Raw genomic sequence first — 18,200 nt, forward strand, 5'->3', positions numbered from 1 at the left:
TGCTTGGTTTTATTTTGTCAAACTTTGCTACGCATATGAAAATAGCCGGTTTATAAAAGCACTAAACTCTGTGAAGATGTGGTGAATACACTGTGAAGATTACAGCGAATTTATTACAGCTACGAGGGTTTTATGCACTCTGCATCCCCATTGTGCCTAAAAAAAAAACCCTTCAGTGTTTATAAATTCATGTAAACCACAACTTCACGGGACTTACTGCTTTATAAAATCAACTCTTTCATCCCCAAAACATTTTCAACCTAGAAAAATCCCCAAATCATATTTACATTATTATTTTAAATGTTGGAAAAGCAGAAAGGAACAACAGGCTTAAAAGAAAGCTTGCTACAGATATGAAATAACCATTAATAAATGCAGTAAGCTTTGTGAAGATGTGCTTTACAGTCAATTAATAACAGCTAAGAGGATTTTAGGCACTCTGCTCCCCGTTTATCGGAGTAGTAGTTCTTGACAATTTGTGTAAACCACATCTTTACACTGGTTTAGAAAACCATTCATCAACTCTTTCTGCAAACCCACAAGTCCAAAACATTCTCAATCTAGAAACCTCACTAAACCAGATCTACGTTATCATTTTAATGATTGTCAAAGCAGAAAAGAACGAAACAACAACAGGATTAAAAGGAAAAGAAACCTTTTTATTGAACATTTTTATTGAGGTCCCAAAAACCATCAACAACAATATTATGTAAACAATATTAATTAGGAAAATAATAATTAAAATAATAAAAAAAAAAAAACGACAGCTTGGAGACCCACAGCCGTGAGGGTTGAGCGGACAGTACGAGGCTGTGGATTCAAGCTAAGACGAGAAGATCATGTGCAATCAGGAATGTAGACGTGGTGTGCGGCGCTCAGGACTGCAGTCTGATAGGCTACTGCTGCACCTGGACACAAACAACAACACAATCATTAACACTGCTGCTGCAGCCGAACACAGACAACAAACAACACAATCACTAACACACCACACTACTGCTGCAGCATCTGGGTGATTGGTGAGAAGCATTCACAAATAAAAAAACTGTGTATGGATTTTAAAGATAAAATTATCAGTTTAGCTTAAATGATTAGGTGAGATAAATTCAGACTTTAAATAATTCATATTAAATGTTGAATGGCATAAAGACTAGATCCTGTGGTTTCGCTGTGTATATAAGACATGTCCTTTTGTATTTACAGGTCAAATTCAGTTTCTTCACGGTCATTTAGAAAGTGAATGATTTCCTGGAAAGCATCAGAGGTGAATGTTTTGCAGACTTTCATATGTAATGTAATGTGTAGCTGTACAATTAATTTAATGAAACAATTACAATTGTTAGATCAATCCCTCCGCATATTAAAATCCCACTTGCTTTCTGCTTTTTAATTTTGAAAAAATGATTTTATAAATAAACTAACTCGAACCAAATATGCATTTTATTTGTAAATATATGGAGAAGATTTTTACATCTGCAAATACATTTAAACATAAAACTATAGTGTTTTATTAATCAATATTATCATAGTAGATAGGCACTTTTATAATAATTGATAATTGATATCAATAATTGATTGAACACACACACACACACACACACGTATACACGTACATGCATATCTCTCAATTCAATAATTTTTTTAATAGCATGACAAATATGTTACAAATGTATTGCCAAAGCATTTCTAAAGTTTATATAAAAAAGTGACGTACATATATAAAAAAACACATTAAAAAGTAGTAGTAAAAAAATATATATAACAATCATATTGTATATATAAGATATTTATAAATAATTATAATGTAAATAATATATTCTATTATTCATAATATATCATTCAATATACACTATTATTCATACAAATCAATAAAAAGTAGATCAGAATAATCTGTACATTTAACATTCAACATATTATAAAAATAGTAATAAAAACAATAATAAATCAGTATATCTACAATGATTCTTTTATAATAATTTAGGTGATATATATATATATATATATATATATATATATATATATATATATATATATATATATATATATATATATAAATATATATATATAGAGAGAGAGAGAGAGAGAGAGAGAGAGAGAGAGAGAGAGTAAATGAGAATAAATATTTATTTATTGCCACAGTAACTTATAGCTATTTCATAGCAAGATTAATATAGCTTACACAAGATTACATAACTGAACAAGAGATTACACAAACTAAATAAATAAAAATATAAAATATTCATTAAATTAATCAGATATGATATGAAGATTTTTTTTCAGTTTGTTGGTGACTAATTAAAAATGAAACCTTTTCTGTATAAAATTTTTATAATATATATTTTTTAAAACATCCATCAAAGAGCTACAAGTAGAAATTTAAATATATTAAATACATATACAATAGACGCCTAAAACCACAATGTAAATTAATATTGCAAAAATGTATTATATATAGCTGAAGTCAGAATTATTATCCCCCTTTGAATTTTTTAAAAATCTTTTTAAAATATTTTCCAAATGATGTTTAAAGGAAATGTTCACAGTATGTCTGATAATATTTTTTTCTTCTGGAAAAAGTCTTATTTGTTTTATTTTGGCAAGAATAAAAGCAGTTTTTAATTAAAATAAAAAAACATTAAGGACAAAATTAAGCTATTTAAGCTTTAAGCTATATATATAGTAATAAATATATATATACTTTTTTTATGATAGTCTACAGAACAAACCATTGTTATACAATAACTTGCCTAATTACCCTAACCTGCCTAGTTAGCCTAATTAAGCCTTTAAATGTCACTTTAAGCTGTATAGAAGTGTCTAGAAAAATATCTAGTCAATTATTAATTACTGCCATCATGGCAAAGATAAAAAAAATCAGTTATTAGAAATGAGTTATTAAAACTATTATATTTAGAAATGTGTTGAAAAAAAATCTCTCCGTTAAACAGAAATTGGGGAAAAAAATAATCAGGGGGGCGAATAATTCTGACTTCAACTATATGCTTAAGATACATCAGAATTAATGCACTACATGGTTAGAATAGGATTTTCTAAATATTACCGTACCCTGTTTAAACACAGGAGATTCTTCACACAGGTGTGTGACGTACCTGCTGACTCTGTGTGTCTGGTCCTCTGCTGGCCAAACGGCTGAGAATGTTTCTTTCAGACATCTGCAGCCTCACTGCAACAGGCGGTATCCTGGCGATGGTTGCCGGGAGACGAGTGACATCGGCTTTCATGTCACTTAGCAACTCCTCCAGCTGCTTCAGTACTGTCGGACACACAAGAATAAAAGTACTGAGTGTCGTCTGCGAGAACTCAAGAGCTCATCAATAATCGATTCCTATATAATTAAAAGGCGTTTTCTTCATGAAACTCCGTTTTTAGATTTTTGGTAAAAAAAACAAAACATTCTAATTACTACTTTAAGTATTTCTTTTGTGGCACTTTATCAGTTTGTGTCTTAAAATATGTATTGTAACTGTAATTCAAAGGTCATTTACTCAAAAGTTAATAAACCTACACTTACATACACCAAATTTGACACCGTTTTATTTATATTTACTTTCTGAAGGTTTTTGCAGAGGGACATAAGCGTAAATAATTTGCCTGATCATAAAGAAGATTTTATTTGACACTAATTGATCTTTTACTGGCAGTATTTATTATGTCCCAAAATCCCCTTCAGCAAAAAAACTTTGATCTAAATAAATGTTGCGCTAGATACAATTACAAAAGGGTCCCACAAAAGGGTAGTATGGTACAGTTCACTATTTTTGTAACGTAAACAAGTTCATACCCTACTGTTCCAAACCACTCAGTGGAAACAAGCCATTCGTTGAAGGTGCAGTGTGTATGTTTAAAACCTAGTGGTTGACAAAGGCATTGCAGTCAAAATTCAAAATATTGGAATTCAAAATATTGATGCACAGGCAGGTTGCCAGGGGTCCGTTTCAGAAAACTTAGAATATTTCAACCCTGAAATGAGAGAAACTCTGGGTTTTCCGTTTCAAAATGGCAGGTTTGTTAACCTGGAGAAAGCAGGGTAAGTCAAGTCTGTTTCTGAAAGAGAGGTAACTTTAACTCAGTTACTGTGGTAACTTACTCAGTGAACCTAACCTGGGGCCTCATGTACGAAGACTTGCGTGGAAATCTTACTAAAACATTGCGTACGCACAAAGCTGTAAATGTGCGTACGCAGAAAAAAATTCAGATGTATGAAACACTGCGTACGCCGAATCTCACGCATATTCTTTTGTACATCTGAATGAACGTGAAACTGAGCGCAACATGCACGAGCACAAAACCCCTCCCTGCCTCCTCCCCCGTATGAATATGCTAATGACTATGCTAATGGCAAAACCCAACGAAAAAGCAACGGCAAAAGCAAGCAAAAAGAGAAACTTTGAACAGAATGTGAAGTGGAGGTGCTGCTTTCGGAGGTAGACCGGAGAAAACCGGTGTTATTTGCAAGTTTGTTCTCCGGAATTAACAACAAAAGAAAAAAATAGAGTGGGAGAATTTAGCTGATACGGTTAACACAGTTGGGTCTGAACATCGCACTGAGTGCATTTAAAAAAAACAGTGTGGTTTATATCTGGAAACTGCTGCAAGTTCCTTCGCAGTCTCAGTGGCGCACTTCATAAGACGCATGTGATCATGAATTGACACGTTCGAGCATAAACTCGGCTCGAATCCAGCGTCTGATGAACTCTTTCTTCTTTTTTCCTCGCTACATATCAGATTTTGCCCACTATTTATCACAAGAAAGACAAGTAGGAATCATCAATAAGTTCATATCAATAAGCATCATAATTTTTTTTATTTGCACATTTATTGAATGGAAATGTTTCTGATTCACGCATGCAAATTCATCTTCAGATAGTGTCTTTATAGCAATGTGCGTGCAGTAGATCGCTCAGATTACATTGGGAAAACAGGCGACTGCTGCAAATTGTGCTTTAATGTTTAGCTGGTCAAATGTATGGTATGGAAATCTTATATACCTGCTGAACCCGTCTCATACAGCTGCCATTGCAAGGCTCAGACACTTTGTAGAGAGGAATTTAACACAACTGCCTCTAGGAGTCGCCAATGGAAATAAAACAGACACGCACAAAAAATGTGCGTACGCCTGCCAGAAAGCTGCCGTAAACCTGCGCAAATTCCCACGTTCAGTTCATTGTTAGTAAATCCAAACGTGAGCGATTCTGAGCGTGAAACCTGGCGTACGCAAAGTTTTTGTGCGTACGCAGCGTTGATACATGAGGCCCCTGGTCAGGAGCAGGTTTTATTCTCTAAACTCTTGAGTTTCTGTCGGTCTCCTCCTCTTTTTTTAAGATGAAGCGGTATTGCTCACCTTAGTCCTGTTTCCACCCACCTATTTTCATGTTTATTTTGGAGATGCACATAAAAACGATTGATGGAAACATCATGATGCACATCACTTTTGCAAATACACATAATAAAACATGCGTATAACCGAGTAGGATAAACTTCTATTTGATAAGAAAAGATGCACAAACTGCGATGGAAACACTTTCCTGAACAAATTCCAGTATGCGCATTAAAAAAAGGTTTGTAGATTATGATGAAAATGTGTGTGAACAGACAAACCAGCACACTGCAGGACATACTACATCTTTTATTCCAGTTTTGCACATAAATGTAATCAATATATTTGGATGGAAACGGATGCAAAGTCACGTACGAGAGTGGCTTGTCCTTCTTTAATAAATAATTAGCTTAAATTCACTGCCCTTCAACATGTGCTGTAATTAATGGGATTATTAATTGTTCACAAACTATTGTTTAGTGCTGCTTACATTCTAAATGTCATATCGACCTCCATCACTTGATGTGCACTTTTAAATCTATGAAGACTGATCAACGTGTATAAAGTGGGAACGTGTGTGAAATTTTATAAACGTCACACATTACCTTACTTTTTATATTATACTTGAATATAAAAAATTTCGCATTGACTCGAGTTTTTCCACGCAAACTCATATTGGCTATAACTTTGCATGAGCACATCAGGTTCAGCTGGAGAAAGAAATGCCGATCTCTTTTTTTCTTTTTTCAGATGTTTCCATGTTGAATCGTAATATCTGCGCTCCATTGATAATGCCTTTTTTTGTTGCGGTGTGCTCGCTTCACTCTGAGTTGGTCTACTCAAAGTTGATTGACCCAACTCAGATGCGCAATTCTGAAACTGAAAACTCAAAGAGTTTTTAATCTCTCGGTAAATCAACTCCGAGTTCAAGTTTAAACTCCGAGTTGGTTGAACCTCCCTACTGAAACAGGCCCCAGATCTCCAGGAGTGAACATGCCTGACAATCGAGAGGTAAACCGCCATCACGCTAGAGTTTAAGAAATTTTGTCGTACAGCGCTGTAAAAAGTGCGGAATAAAGATGATTAGATGTTTATAAAGAGAGTGATTGCTACCTATTTTACATTTTTGTACAAGAGCTCACATTTTGATCTTCTATTGGTCTCATGCATTCACGTGATGCGATTTCGCAGGTCAGAGTTTTACAAGCTTGAACTTTGGGACTTGTCGCACGAGCTTGTGTTTCCGGTCTGTCACATTCACATGGGTATAATTTGACATCTATGGGTCAAAAAGTGTGATCACAGCTTTAGGGGTCAATCACACTGAACAAGCTTTTTCATTCTGAGAATGCGAGAAGCAATGCCTTTTTTGCTGACAAGAAAAAAAAAAGTGTGCTGCGCTTTTTATGTCGCTAGGCAACCACTGAAAAAAATGTGTTCGGTGTGATAAAGGCCTTAAGCTAATGTTTAAGTTTGTAATATTTTTATTATTTGCGATTAAAAACCACCTCATGTGGATAATTATACCTCTGAACCTGCGTCTTATTTTGGAGGCTGCTACTGTTCCCTGGAGGTCATTTTTCAGCCACGTCCACATACATTTAGGCAGCTTTCAAGATGGAAATTAAATACGCTATTTGCCACCAAGGAAACCCAGGGTGCTGAATATGACTGGTTAACCTGCAGTGGGCTGGTAATATAGACCAAAATGCAGACAGAAATGCCTACTTTACTACATCCAATCAGCTCATGGTAGAAAATACAAGCCACGCCCACAATTTTCTCATTTAATATTCAATTTCCCTTGGGAAAAAAAATAATTGCAGCTTCCGATTCACGTGGACTGGAACAGCAGGCTAACATACGTACCTTTATGTAGGACGGCGTTGGCAGGTTTGTTTCCAGACATGGACTCTTTGCTCAGGTGCTGGTGGGACTCGGCCAGACACTCCACTTCACTGAAGCGTGTGTTGAGAGCCATGGAGGGGTGAGACGGGTCTTCAGTCATGTTCAGATACGCAGCTCTGCGCAGCTGTTCTTCAATCACCAGAGCCTGCTCGAGCAACTGCAATAAAACACACAGCAACACATTCAGTTATGACAAGAAAACAACTCATTTACAGGAAAAATACTGATTTCCTGTGACCTTTATTATTAATTTTTTGCATTACAAATATGTGATGTGATATTTGTTTTTGTCCTGGCATTTTTTTAGGCTACTGTTACAGTATGTGATCAGAGACAGCAGAAGTCTGTAGGCTGATTATTTCCTCAGACTTTTTTCATCTTAGCTTTGTGTTAAATGTTCTTTTATTCATTCCTTCATTCATTCATTTTCCTTCTGCTTAGTCCCTTTATTAATTTGGGGTCGCCACAGCGTAATGAACCTCCAACTTATCCAGCATAACACAGCATATACCCTTACAGCCTCATTGACACTCATACACTAAGCAGATTCGTGTCATGGGCAGTGCTTCTGTCTACCCAGTGGCTCTAGCTTCGTTGCTTAATGGCTAACATAGTGTTTATGTGCTTTATGAAGACTGAAAAACAGTGTAGATTCATTTGGTGCAGTGTCTGAGTCCACTAGATACTTTCAGAGGTGCACCCAGCTCTGCGAGCTCATCAACTCCTCCAAAAACTTAACCTAGATGATGGAAGCTTTTAGCGGTGCTTCCGACTAAGCCGAGCTCAGTACGCTTAAGCTCAGATTTTCCAACAAGCGATTTGTGCATTAAGCGCCTCAACCGTACAAAACGCTCAACTCGTGCTGCTTCATTCGTGCGTATCGCACCGCAGGATGTCTATTCACATCTTTGCATTAACATGTAAATCACTCGCGCTTGACGCTTCTTCCGCGTCTGGTCTGAACGCAGCATAAAACTTGTGCTGGATACGTTCATTCCACTGTGGCAACCCCTGATTAATAAAGGGACTAAGCCAAAAAGAAAACAAATGAATGAATGAATGAATGAATGATTGTGTATGTTCTAGTAAAGAAGGGTTAATGTTTTTTTTTAAATACCTTGTATCCTACATACATTTAACCTCTTGATTTGTATCAAGTTGCTAATGAATTTCACTATTGCACATTATTATTATATTTTATTTATTTTTGCAGTATTTTTACACCGTATTGTGCATATTTATAATTTCTTGCGACAGTGTCAAGTACTTAAGTGTAAAATGTGAAAGTAAAAAAAAAACAATAAAAAAATACTATATCTATAAAACATTTTTCAATGAAATACTGATAACTAATCGATATTAAAATAAAATCTAAATGATTTAAACTTAACCAATAAAGACAAAACCATATTAATACGATTAACCACTGGCAAAATGCTTGCAATACCCGCTCTAGTAGATAAATAGTTGCCAGATTGCAAAAATAAAGTAAAATGCGACGCAGAACGTGCAGAATTTTAAGAAAATTACTTTAAATGAACAGTTTAACTTTCTGGTATCTGGCAACCCCAAAAATGAAAGCTCATAGAGGCTCTTTAATATTCAATTAGTCTTTTTCGTTGCAAAAACCGAGAAGTTTTAGCTTTTCAATCTCCTTCTTCTGATTAATCATTTTATTAATTGCAAAAAATGTGATTAATTAATTTAAATTGATGGACAGCACTACTTTTTTCAAATATTGTTCACAATACCTTGAACCTCCGGGCAAGAAACTTGTTTTTGATCTCCAGGAAGTTTCCTCTGTTGATCTCTCCTTTGAAGGGTTCGTTAAGAATGGCGAACCGGACGTCATTCTGAATGTCTTGCCAGCGAGCGTACCCGTGTCTGAGACGGTGAGTAAAGGTAGACCTTCACACTCTGATTGTGACTGAACGCATGTGTAAGACACCCAACATATGTGTGTGTGTGCACGGACTGCATTAAAAGATACTGGATGATGCCTGCGAGGAGCCAGTAGTCATGACGACGATGCCAGATCTCATTGGTTTTCTTAGTGACTGTAGCAGCTCGTTCCTCATTCTGCCACAGGGAGTGCAATTCTGGAAGAAAAGCCAGTTTTGTATAAATGCACAAAGTTAGGACATTTTGTTTGAATTATTTAGCTTTTTTTCATATTCATATATATTATAAAGAGCTAATATTATATATTTTACAGATTAAAAGTCTATAATGCCCATTTAAATGATTATTAATAAATTATGCAAATCAAAGAAATCACATTTAAAAATAAATAGTATTATTTTAAAAATACTTTAGTTTGCATAAACAAAAAATAAAGTTCAAAAAAGATTTAATTTATATAAAAATTACTATTGATAAATTATGCAAACCAAGTGAATAAATTTAAGATATAAATAAATAGTTTTAAATAGTTATAAAAAAACAACAACTTTGATTTAACCAAAAAAAATGTTTTGAATTGGTTTTGTTATACATTTTATTAATATATTAAATTATATATTTACAGACAATGCTAATATTATACATCTCATCTCAATAATGCCCATTTAAATCTTTATTAAAACTATGCAAAGGAAATAATTGAAATAACCCAAAACAATAGTATTAGTTACAAAAGAACACTTAATTTGTTTTTTTTTATTAGATATAAATATATTAAATTATATATTTTGGGTAAAAAAACAGGTAATATTCTAGTTTACAAATATATATTGATCCAATATAATAATATAAATAAATTGTGCAAACCAAGCAAATCCATTTAAAATAAAAACCGTTTTAAATAGTCAAAAAATGAAAATAGTTAAATAGTAAAAAAATATATAATTTTGAAAGAATCCCCCAAAAAGATCAGATTTTTTTTCATATTTATTTTATATATATTATATGGTATATTTTGGTTGACAAATGACTAATAATATACTTACAAATAAATAATGGGCATTTAAACTAATAATAAAAATAACTTGTGGATAAGTTAAAAAGTGAATAAATGTAAGTTAAAAACAAATAGTATTAAATAGTTTTAAAAGGTTATACAATTTTAAATTAATAAAAAATGTTAGATTTTTTTCCTAATTATTTCATATATTGTATTAAACATTTTGGTTGACAAATAACTGATAAGACACACTACAAATATATAATGTCCCTTTAAACAATTATTAATAAATTACGCACAAAAAAAATTAATAAAGTATAATATATCATCTTATATAACGGTAATATTTTATATTTATATTTATTATATACAAATAATATAAATATTTTATTAATATTTTAATAAGTATTAAATTGTTATAAAGCAATGACCTGTTAGTGATATTTGCAAACAAAGTAATTTTTATTACTCCAATTGTTTTAATTATCACATTTTTATTTTTACATGGTCAAACAATGCACTTTATACAAATGCAATTAAGATAAAGAGATGACAGGCTGAATAAATAAAATCCATATAGTATATTTTAAATAAAATGCAGCTCAAATATCTGAAAAATCATGATTTTAAAATGAATAACTTTAACAGAAAATCTCACCGGTGAATCCTCCATCTGCAATGTTGAACATGAACCGTGTTTTGGCTTTCTTCCTCTCCTCAATTCCTGCTCCCGCTGCGCTGTCTTTGGCACTTTCTCCATTAGGCAGTTTTCCCGCTTCTTCTGTTTTACCAGAATCTTTCTCATCCTTCTGACCTGAAGTGAGGAAAAAAACCCAGAAGTATTAATAAACTGGGAATAAAAAAATACTAATAAAATAAAAACCTAATAAAAGAAATGTTTCAAAGGCTAGTCAGGGGAAGCAGACCTTTCTTCTCATCTGTAACAGGAGTTGTGTCCATCTTCTCAGGCTCATCATCCTTCTTTTCTCCTAAAACACAATAACACAAATCTATAAAGTCTATATTTGGATAAAGCATATTTTTGCTTCTTAAAGACACACTCCACTTTATTACTTTTTGCAAATAGATTCAATTTTTATAGCATTTTACAGTTACCCTAGAGTTAAACAGATGAATTTGACCAATTATTAATTTATTGAGTCGATCTCCGAGTCTAGCAGGAGCACTTTAGCTTAGCTTAGCATAAATCATTGAATCAGATTAGACCGTTAGCATCTCCTCAAAAATGACCAAAGAGTTTTCATAATTTCCTATTTAAAGCTTGAATCTTCTGTAGTTACATGGTATACCAAGACCTACAAACAATGAAAAGTTGCTATTTTCTAGGTTGATATGGGTATATAGGAACTAATATTAATGAAATTTTAGTATTTTAATCTTAATGTAGTAATAAAATTATTTAATGTTTTAATGTGTTTAAATGAGATGAACGTGATCATGTTCTGTTGGTTTTATAGTATAAATATAGATACAGTATTTCTTGGTAAATTGTTAATTGTTTACGTTGTAATATGGATTTTGAAATTTGTATTTATTATGCATTGATTAAATGGTTTGGGGCAGTGGGTAGCACAATCCCCTCACAGCAAGAAGGTCGCTGGTTCGAGACCCAGCTGGGTCAGTTGGCGTTTCTGTGTGGCATTTGCATGTTCTTCCAGTGTTGATGTGGGTTTCCTCCGAGTTTTCCGGTTTCCCTTACAGGTCCAAAGAGGAAAAAAGGAAAATGAATGAATGATCAACTGGTTTATATTTTTAGGTTGACTATTTTACAGCCAGTCCAGTGACTGCAGATGCAAAATAGCATTTTGTCTAATTCTGGCGTGCTATACAAGCAATATTCATTTTGAAGAGAGATGCTAACGGTCTAATCAGATTCAATTAATTATGCTAAGCTAAGCTAAAAGTGCTCCCGACCAGACACAGAGATTAGCTGAATAGATTGAAAATAAAGTAAATGCAACTGTTTAATAACAGGGGAGTTGTAATTGGATTAAAAACAATCATTATTAAAGTTAAATGTGATTTTTGTCCACGTTTGGCATCTGAATATGCAAAATAGCATTTTTGGCGAATTTAGATACATTATACAAAAAAAAAAAAAATAGTAAAGAAAATTATCAAAATTTTGAAGAGAAATGCTAATGGTCTAATCAGATTCAATTAATTATGCTAAGTTAAACTAAAAGTGTTCCTGCCAGACCAGAAGATCTGCTGAACAGATTACAAATAGAGAAAAATGCAGCTGTTTAACTGTAGGGGGGTTTTTAATTAATTACAAACAATTATTATAGAGCTTAATTGTAATTTTTGTCCACGTTTGGCATCTGAAGACGCAAAAATAGCATTTTTGGCTAATTCAGGCACATTATGAGAAAAAAAGAAAAGAAAAAAGAAAATTATTGAAATTTTGAAGAGAGATGCTAACGGTCTAATTAGATTTAATTAGTTATGCTAAGCTAAGCTAAAAGTGCTCCAGTCAGACCCGGAGATCAGCTGAAAAGATTAAAAATGGAGTAAAACAACAGTTTAATTATAGGAAAGTCATAAAGAAAGTGTGTTCTTTAAAAAAAAAAACAATCGTTATAAAAGTTGAATATCATTTTTGTCCTCCTTTGGAGTCTGAATATGCAAAATAGCATTTTTGGCTAATTTAGATACATTATACAAAAAAAAAAAAAGTAAAGAAAATTATCAAAATTTTGAAGAGAAATGCTAATGGTCTAATCAGATTCAATTAATTATGCTAAGCTAAACTAAAAGTGTTCCTGCCAGACCAGAAGATCTGCTGAACAGATTACAAATAGAGAAAAATGCAGCTGTTTAACTGTAGGGGGGTTTTTAATTAGATTACAAACAATTATTATAAAGCTTAATTGTAATTTTTGTCCACGTTTGGCATCTGAAGATGCAAAATAGCATTTTTGGCTAACTCAGGCATTTCATACAAGAAAAAAAAGGAAAAAGACAAAAGAAAATTATCGAAATTTTAAAGATAGATGCTAACGGTCTAATCAGATTTGATTAATTATGCTAAGCTAAGCTAAAAGCTGTCCTGCCAGACCTGGAGATTGGCTGAATAGATTAAACGCAACCGTTTAACTATAGGGGAGTTATTAACTAGATTAAAAACAATCATTATAAAAGTTAATTGTCATTTCTGTCCACCTTTGGCGTCTGAAGTCTCCTTGTCGGCCTCAGATCCTTTGGGTTTGTCTGTATCATCAGTTTTCTCCTCAGAGTCTCCCGACTTGGCGTTTTCTTCTTCCTTCTCTTCCTGCTTCCCATCAGCCTTTTCTGCCTCCGAGGAGGATTCAGGCGTCTTCTCCTTCTCCTCTTTGCCTTTCTCTTTCTCCTCAGACGCAGAAGCAGCTCGGCCATCTTCATCCGGAACAGCAATGACCTTTAAATGAAGAACGAGAACTCAATTATTGACAAAATCATCTAAAACAAATCAGGTTAAAATAATAAACATTAAGCAGAGATCCAGACCAGTGTTCAAGTAAATAAGACAACACTGTGATTGTTAATACCAACCGACTGATTACTTGTGTTCATTCTTACTTGATTTAGATTTTTTTGGTACTATTTGGTGAAGCAGTGGCGCAGCAGGTAGTGCTGTTGCCTCACAGCAAGAAGGTTGCTGATTTGATCCTCGGCTCAGTTGGTGTTTCTGTGTGGAGTTTGCATGTTCTCCCTGCGTTTGTGTGGGTTTCCTCCGGGTGCTCCGGTTTCCCCCACAGTCCAAAGACATGCGGTACAGGTGAATTAGGTAGGCTAAATTGTCCATAGTGTATAAAGCCTGGTTTATACTTCTGTGTCAAGTGACCGGTGTAACCCATGGCGCAAGCAACGCTCGTAGCTGTGCATTTATACTTCTGCGCGCTGTCTCTGTTGGTCTGCATTAACACTTCCGAAACACTAGTTGGCAGGGAGGTGTAAATGTTCTTCTGTGTCGAGTTTCTTCGCTGCTTTTTTGCTTTTCCTGAACAATTCCGAGATGTACAAGTGGCTCAAACTCACTCATTTTGAGGCAGGAACCGGCGGACGTGCAACAACTTTAACTATGAGGTAAACACAAAACAAAACTTTGCATCCGGGGCTCCTTCACAGGACTCCACACTTGTAAACAATCGCTCCATCAGGCTCGCACCATTCATGCGGCTCTCGGTCCCGCCCAGACTCGTCAGCGCTACCAAGATGACCAATCACAGAGCTTGCGCTACACGTCATTGCAACGTGTAGTTACAATTTTTGAGAGGTGCACGTCAGTGACGCCGACGGCCACGGCGAAGGGCCATGCGTCTACACCATAGCATACGCCGGCGTTTGACGCAGAAGTATAAATCAGCCTTAAGTGTGTGTGTAAATGAGTGTTTGTAGATGTTTCCCAGAGATGGGTTGCGGCTGGAAGGGCATCCGCTGTGTAAAAAATCGTGCTAGATAAGTTGGCGGTTCATTCCGCTGTGGCGACCCCGGATTAATAAACAGACTAAGCCGACAAGAAAATGAATGAATGAATGAATGAATGGTACTATTTTATCAAATATTGTGTTAATACAGTTAAACTAAATGTTAAACTAAATGGTAAATACTTTCGATATACACATTTTTCCTTTTTTAATCTGTTTTTTACCCTTTTTATTCTATTATTTTCTTTTACTCGTTTCTTTTATTCATGTTTATGTAACGTACATTGAATTACCATTGTGTTTAAAATGTGCTATATAAATAAACTTGGCCTTGCCTTACATTTATGAAAAAGCTGATATTGTAATACAGGGGTCACCAATCTCGGTCCCTGAGGGCCGATGTCCCTGCAGGTTTTAGCTCTAACTTGCCTCAACACACCTGCCTGAATGTTTCAAGTATACCTAGGCTGTTTCTCAATATGCGTTCTTCATCTGTCTTGCGTCCTCGTGTTCTCATGCAACGTCATCATCAGCTGCCTAAGTTCAGTTGCAATACTCAAGACCGCAAGAAACTTTCCAGATGTGATCTTGATAGAGGACGCACCGATGCAGACTTGAGCACCGAACTCGCTCTTAAAGTCCCAGAAGTCATTGCGACTGGAGGTGGGAAGCGCAGCATTTTATTTAGTTTTATTATTAAAGTTCAGAGATATCATTTATTTACCCCAGGAGTTTCCCTAAATGAAACTGTGATAGTAAACAAAACCATGAACATCTTAATAAAGGAATAAACACATTAAGGGTGTTTGTTTGCTGAAATTCGTATTAAAATCTGTTTTATGCAGTTTTTATGCAGAGTATATATTTTGAAAAGGGGAAAAACAATAAATCATTGTATGAATGCTACACTGTTTAAATAATTTACCATTTAAAACGTGTGAAGGTCATGTGACCATCAGGAAGAATGCAGCATCTCATTTCTCACAGGACGCGTTTCTGCCCTTGCAGTCTCCTGAGTTCGTTCTTCCGAGGACACCTGGCAAGACCGGTCTCCACAAGAACGCAAGTCATTTCTCTGCGTTCTTGGAATTGAGAAACAGCCCTAGTACGACCTTGATGAGCTTGTTCAGGTGGGTTTGATTAGGGTTGGAGCTAAAATCTGCAGGACACCGGCCCTCCAGGAACAAGTTTGGAGACCCCTGCTCTAATATGACAGTCTAAAAGCTGATACTCACTTCACTGTTTTTGTTTTCATTGGCCTCCTTCTCTCCGTCTCCATTTTTCACCTTTTCTTTATCAGCATCTTTACCAGCATCTTCTGCTTTGGGAACACCGTCTGCAACAAAGACATTTTAAAAGGTTAATTACTCAGACTGAAACATTATGAGTACTATTATAAGTGAATGAGGCGAGTGTACCTGGAGCAGGTGTGTTAGGCTGGGTGTCTGATGGAGTGCCAGTAGTGGGGGTTTTGCTGGGAGAGTCTGGATGGCTGCCGGCGGTGGACGTGGTCTTATTCTCGCTCAGCTCCATCATCCAGGGCATCGACCACTGACCGTTCACATGCTCAAACTCTTGCACCTGAAAAAAGACGTCATCACAATATTGCTAATCTGATTACTAATAAATGGCTGAACCCATGTATGCAGTTTTCTTATCTAATTTGTCATCACACAGATAGTTCAATCCAATAAAGAAAAGCCTCCATGCATTCCAAACACTAAGGAAATATACTGAAGAATGTGGGGGAAAAAAAAAAGTCACATGGATTTCCATGAATGCAGCAAAATGAGAGCCGGCCTCTTTGTGTTCCTACTTGACTTGAATTGTTCACTTGCTACATTTACTTCACTACATTACACTCGTGCCCGGATTCGTTGCTGAATAACCAATCAGAGCGCTCTCTTCAGTCAACGGCGGATTCTAGATGTTGAATTGAGCCAATGAGCTTCCACAGTAAACCAACGAGAGAGAACACACCAAAACAACTAGCTGGACAGACAAAACCCAACAACTGACTGTGTGTCCCAGCCTTAACATGACTAGACCCACACGGAATCTGCTCGTGCAAAAATCCACAGATTTTCAGCCTATCATTGAGTCTATTTATTTACTTGTGTAAGCGTGTAAATTTATGTTTGTTTAGTCTTTTTGCTAATATTATTGACTAATATGAAAACGTTCATAGCATTTATTTACAGTACAGTTTGTAAAGTAATATTTTCTATCTTTTAGTAGATAAATATTATATAAGAGACTGGCTTTGTTTACCAAAATTTGTGGATCTAATTGGATTTGCATTGTAAACCGTTACGTTTCACGTATGTTTTGTTGTGTTTTCTTTTTTGCGTTCTCTTCTCTCTCTCTTGTTGTGGATCCTGTCCTGTTTCAGGTGTGCAACCATTGTTCAAGTGAGCTGTCAATCACCATCGTCACTCAATCGGCACGCCAATAAGGATTGGGTCTGCGCAGTATAAAAGCCATTTGCTTGCACTGTTCTTGAGGAGCGCTGTGCTCACAGCCAGTCCCCTCACTTGTGTCGACCGGCCTGTTCACTTGTTTGCTTCGCTAGGTGTTGTTTGAAATTGCTGTGTTCTTGTTTTCTCTTTATTGAGAGATTCATTTATTAGATAAACTTGTGCAGCTCAGTTTACTGTCTAGTGAGAATTTGAATGATCTTTATGAGAATTGGATTATTTGAGATCTTGTTCTGCTAACGGCTAACAGTGTGTACTTTACGAGAATTAGAGTAATGTGAGCAGCTCAGAATATTTATGTGTTAGTTAATGGAGGTGTTGCCACATGTGTAATTATGTTTGGAAGTTATGAAGTTTAGTTAAGCTACGTGCTGAAGATTGTTTCTGCATTTTTCTTTGATCAGTCAGTTTAGTGGGTTGGGGTTTAGTTAGATCGTTTTGTTATATTTATTTCTTTGTTTTGGCAACACTCCTGTTTTCTTTATTTAATTTGATTATTTAAAATTACATTTACATTACATTCCCTATTCATTGTTTGACATTCTGTTTAATAAATACTTACTTTTTGATTCACTTAACAAGCGGTTGTGTCTTCTCCTTATTCTTTCAGCATCAGTAGACTCACTGATTGTTACGTTTCATCCATTTAATTATTTAACAACTTAAACACGTAACAAAAAACTTAATACACGAAATCAAAAATAATATCTTTTGACTTATATTTAATTTTAAGTTATGATACTCCATATATATATATATATATATATTTTTTTTTTTTTACAAAATTCTCTGCAGATAAAGCAAAAAATGTCAACAGATCCTGTCATTCTCTCTGGCCCTTAATATGACCTTTTAAATGCACATGACTTGGCTGTTGTATTGTGTTCCAACAATGCTGAGGCATTTACCTTCTTTCGGATGAGCGACATCACACCGATGCGCGTGAGGACGTGCTGCCGTGAAAGTCCCTCTCGAGGAACACCATCTGCAAAGCTTTCAGCACCATCTGCGCCAGGTTCACACAAGTGCCGCATAAAGAGAGAGACATAAGCCCTGCGAGAAAGCAGACGACCATCAGAACCAGTTCACATTTCTCAAAAGACCAAATCAATGATTGCTTACTTAGGAATTTATGGAAACGTATC

General features: G+C 35.1%; 1 protein-coding gene across 3 annotated transcripts in view; it reads right to left on the minus strand.

The window, feature by feature from the left end:
* Positions 1 to 638: 638 nt before the first annotated feature.
* Positions 639 to 18,200, minus strand: part of chd4a (chromodomain helicase DNA binding protein 4a) — a 58,903-nt gene continuing 41,341 nt past the window's right edge. For 2 of the 3 annotated variants that reach the window (XM_005159352.5, XM_021468085.3), the window contains exons 31-41: positions 17,964 to 18,108; positions 15,997 to 16,159; positions 15,814 to 15,914; positions 13,335 to 13,569; positions 11,075 to 11,137; positions 10,807 to 10,962; positions 9,237 to 9,345; positions 8,998 to 9,130; positions 7,208 to 7,403; positions 3,111 to 3,274; positions 639 to 908 (exon numbers count right to left, since the gene is read on the minus strand). In XM_005159352.5, coding sequence (XP_005159409.1) covers positions 897 to 908; positions 3,111 to 3,274; positions 7,208 to 7,403; positions 8,998 to 9,130; positions 9,237 to 9,345; positions 10,807 to 10,962; positions 11,075 to 11,137; positions 13,335 to 13,569; positions 15,814 to 15,914; positions 15,997 to 16,159; positions 17,964 to 18,108 — 1,477 coding nt within the window. In that variant the 3' untranslated portion in view covers positions 639 to 896. Of the gene's footprint in view, positions 909 to 3,110; positions 3,275 to 7,207; positions 7,404 to 8,997; positions 9,131 to 9,221; positions 9,346 to 10,806; positions 10,963 to 11,074; positions 11,138 to 13,334; positions 13,570 to 15,813; positions 15,915 to 15,996; positions 16,160 to 17,963; positions 18,109 to 18,200 lie in introns of all 3 variants that reach the window. The other variant, NM_001044858.1, reaches the window with a different exon arrangement.

This window comes from Danio rerio, chromosome 19 (genome assembly GCF_049306965.1).
Source record: "Danio rerio strain Tuebingen ecotype United States chromosome 19, GRCz12tu, whole genome shotgun sequence".
In the NCBI taxonomy this organism is placed as follows: domain Eukaryota; kingdom Metazoa; phylum Chordata; class Actinopteri; order Cypriniformes; family Danionidae; genus Danio; species Danio rerio.